The sequence below is a fragment of the Nematolebias whitei genome, chromosome 9 (genome assembly GCF_014905685.2).
Source record: "Nematolebias whitei isolate Nwh7 chromosome 9, NemWhi1, whole genome shotgun sequence".
NCBI lineage: Eukaryota > Metazoa > Chordata > Actinopteri > Cyprinodontiformes > Rivulidae > Nematolebias > Nematolebias whitei.
The window spans coordinates 1,262,754-1,265,879 of NC_056506.1; the positions used below are offsets into that span (position 1 = coordinate 1,262,754).

General features: G+C 44.5%; 1 protein-coding gene across 1 annotated transcript in view; it reads left to right on the forward strand.

The window, feature by feature from the left end:
• LOC119414847 (acyl-CoA-binding domain-containing protein 5-B) overlaps nucleotides 1–2,901 on the forward strand; it is a 162,663-nt gene extending 159,762 nt beyond the window's left edge. The window contains exons 7-10 of the mRNA XM_037681968.1: nucleotides 1,280–1,488; nucleotides 1,824–1,880; nucleotides 1,987–2,102; nucleotides 2,847–2,901. Coding sequence (XP_037537896.1) covers nucleotides 1,280–1,488; nucleotides 1,824–1,880; nucleotides 1,987–2,102; nucleotides 2,847–2,901 — 437 coding nt within the window. The remainder of the gene's footprint in view (nucleotides 1–1,279; nucleotides 1,489–1,823; nucleotides 1,881–1,986; nucleotides 2,103–2,846) is intronic.
• The last annotated feature ends 225 nt before the right edge of the window (nucleotides 2,902–3,126 follow it).

Below are 3,126 nucleotides of genomic sequence, written 5' to 3' on the forward strand. Positions count from 1 at the left end.
TTTTCTCTTTTTACATAAATTGCTTCCTTCACCCCCCTCTCAAACCATCTGTGTTCTGAGAGGGGGGTGAAGGAAGCAATTTATGTAAAAAGAGAAAAGCCGTCTCTTAACAGAGGAGGAGGCCTCAGATTTCCACTTTCAAAAACCTATAATGCAACTTTAAAACAGATTCCCAGCCGGTTTTCACACCTGATGGGAACAGAGGGGCCTCGTCTGTGAATTAGAGGAACAAAAGACTTACTGTTAAGGTGTTTAGGTGTGAACTACCAATCTACATATATGTGTGTGTGTCTGTTTTATGTGTGTGTCTTATCTCACTCAGCCTTATAACCTGAATCTCTCACTCTCTGCTCTTTGAATTGAGAAAGCTCCTCGGATGAGGAGCGAAATGTCCCGTTAGTCTCTATGTGTCCCTGTGATGGACTGGAGACCTGTCCAGGGTGTCCTCTGCCTCATGTGAAGTGACTGCTGGATATGGACACCAGTGACCCCCATGACCCGAAAAGGAAGAAGCGGGTAAATAGGATGGATGGATGGATGGATGTTTCCATGATAAGGTATAAAGAGAGTACCTGTGGGACTGTGTGAGAAGGAGCAGGTACCTAGTGAGAGTGAGGCAGTGGTGAGATGTGCAGTGAGAAGTGACAGAATGTGGCGATGAATCAAACCGATGATCATCTCTAAGTCCCTTCCTATTTGTAATTTGCATGGACAGGTTGACAGATGAGGTCAGGAAGGAGTTGTTCTTACATACATTGTGATTTGTAGTGAGAGTAGGGAGCAGGTGGAAGTGAGTCTGGAGAGGTGAAGGTGTGTTCTGGAGAGGAGAGGAATGAAAGCTGGTAAAAGTTGGACAAGTGTGTGTGAATGAGAGGGAGACAGGTGGTAAGGGACATCACCAGCATTTTGCCTTCAGTGCAGGTTGAGCAGTTTCGAGACAAAGTTAGAGACTGAGATGGTCTGGACCTGTGCAGAGGAGGGACGGTGGACTGACTGGACAAACAACGTTGAATATGGAGCTGCCAGGGAAAGGGAAAAGACCACAGAGAAGGTGCATTGATGGGGGTGAAGGAGGATAAACAGAGGGTTGGCAGGACCAAGGAGGATGCTGGGATAGGTGGAGGCAGATGATCTGTAGTAGATGTCCCTGAAGGGAACAAACAAAAAAAGTATTTTCCCTGACTTTTGGTTCTCCAAACACCAAACCAAAACCAAACACCCCAACAAAAAGCATCACAGATGTGGAACAATCTGAAACTATGTGATTTGTTTCTTTCAGGTTCTCAGTCTCCAGAACTCGTCTGCGACTCACTGCGATGCATCGGTGTTGATGCTGCCCGTCGCTGTGTGTCGAAGAACAGACATCTCGTCAGGGTCAGGAGGACCAAGGTCAACATGCAGATAGCTGCGGCTCTGCTGAGGCTGCAGGAAAACATGGCCAATGTGCTGCACAGGCTGCACGTTCTGGAGGAGCTCAATAAGCCACAGGTGAAACCACGGCTGCTAATTATTGTTGTGAAGATGAGTACAGAATCTGTGTGTTTTTGGTTGTTTGGAAACAGGTTTTGTGTTTTCTGTTTTGAGTTATTTCTGTGCCAGCAGCCACTTCTTCCAGTATGTTTCTACAGTTTCACCAGCCCAAGCCCGCTTAGTTTGTCGGTCTACTCATCTTTAGTTGAGCATTTAGGCTTTTTACACTTGGTCTTTTGCAACAATGACACTTTACCTTTATACACATTTACTTTTGAAGCACGCATGCTTAAAATGCATCAGTTTGTTTGAACATGTTTGTTGAAATATTTGTGTATTCTTTGTTTTTTAAGTCAAGATCTTCTTCCCCACACCAAGAAGAAGTTTTTCGATTTGCACTAAAAGTCCTGGTAATTCTCATTTATCTTTTTTGCTTTTTGTGTAGTAGCCATCAAATCATCACATTTGATCTGGAAAGCAACATCCTCATTCCAGTTATCCGTCTTTATTCTGTAGTTCCTCCGCCCGTCTTGGTGGCCATTCGACTACGCTCCGATGACGGTGGTGCTGACAACGTTTTGGTCTCTGATCACTCACTGGCTGGTCCAGCTTTATTTACAGCAAAAGAGAAGGTGAGTAGACCTCTGGAGAAAAACAAGACTGCCATTAATTACCAACGGTAATAACAAAAGTACTCATTCCCTTGGTTTATTATTTTACAGTCTGGAATTTTAATGGATATTTCTTAATTGTACAATCAATTGAGAAATATCCATTAAAATTCTAAGGAATTTACCAACACAAATAATTAAAGAATATGAACTTATAAAGCAGTTTGTGCACATATTTTCACCTCCCCATGTTGTAGAGCCACCATTTGCAGCAGTTACAGCATTGTGTCTGTTCAGATCTGTCTTCAGGAGTTTGGTGCAACAAGCCACCAGATATTTTTTCATCTGTTCTTCTAACTAAACTGCTTATGTCCAATAATCTTTAAATAAAATCAGAAATTCTCACTTGGATCGAGGTCTTTGTGACCATTCCACAATATTAACTAGAGTATTGCTTCAGTAGTGTGTTCAGATCATTGTCCTGCTGGGAGGTGAACCTTCGGCTCAGTTTTTGTCCCCTGTCATGGAGCAAAGAGGGGGAGTTGGAAATAGCCTTTGTCCATCTGTCCATCCATGAATGTTTGTGAGCATGATTCCGGCTCTGGTAAGCTGATGGACGGTAGCTCCCCCGACTTCTCTGTAGTCTTTTATTATCAAACTGACCCGTTTTTTGAGCCAGACTAAAGTTGGTCCCCCTTCCAACCGAATTCGGTGTTCAGTGACTGAGTGCCAGATGGGACTGTCCAAAAAATTATTTTGGTTCAGGATCGACAGCTCCCACCCCACCGGTCACTCTGAGCACAGCCTGCCAGCCAGTTGATCCCTCGAGCTGGGGAGTCCTTGTATGAAGGTCCAGTGTTTTTTTTCTCTCTCCAGACCCCAACCGAACTTCTCATCTGGACCTTTGTGGTTCTACTTGGTTCCGATAAGGATCGCTGGGTGGTATTTTGCTGGCTTTCTGCTGGACTGGCTCCTCGTGGTGTCTACATTTGGTGTGGGGGAAGTTTCCCTGTGTCCCCGAATAGGACGAGAACTGAACCGAGCT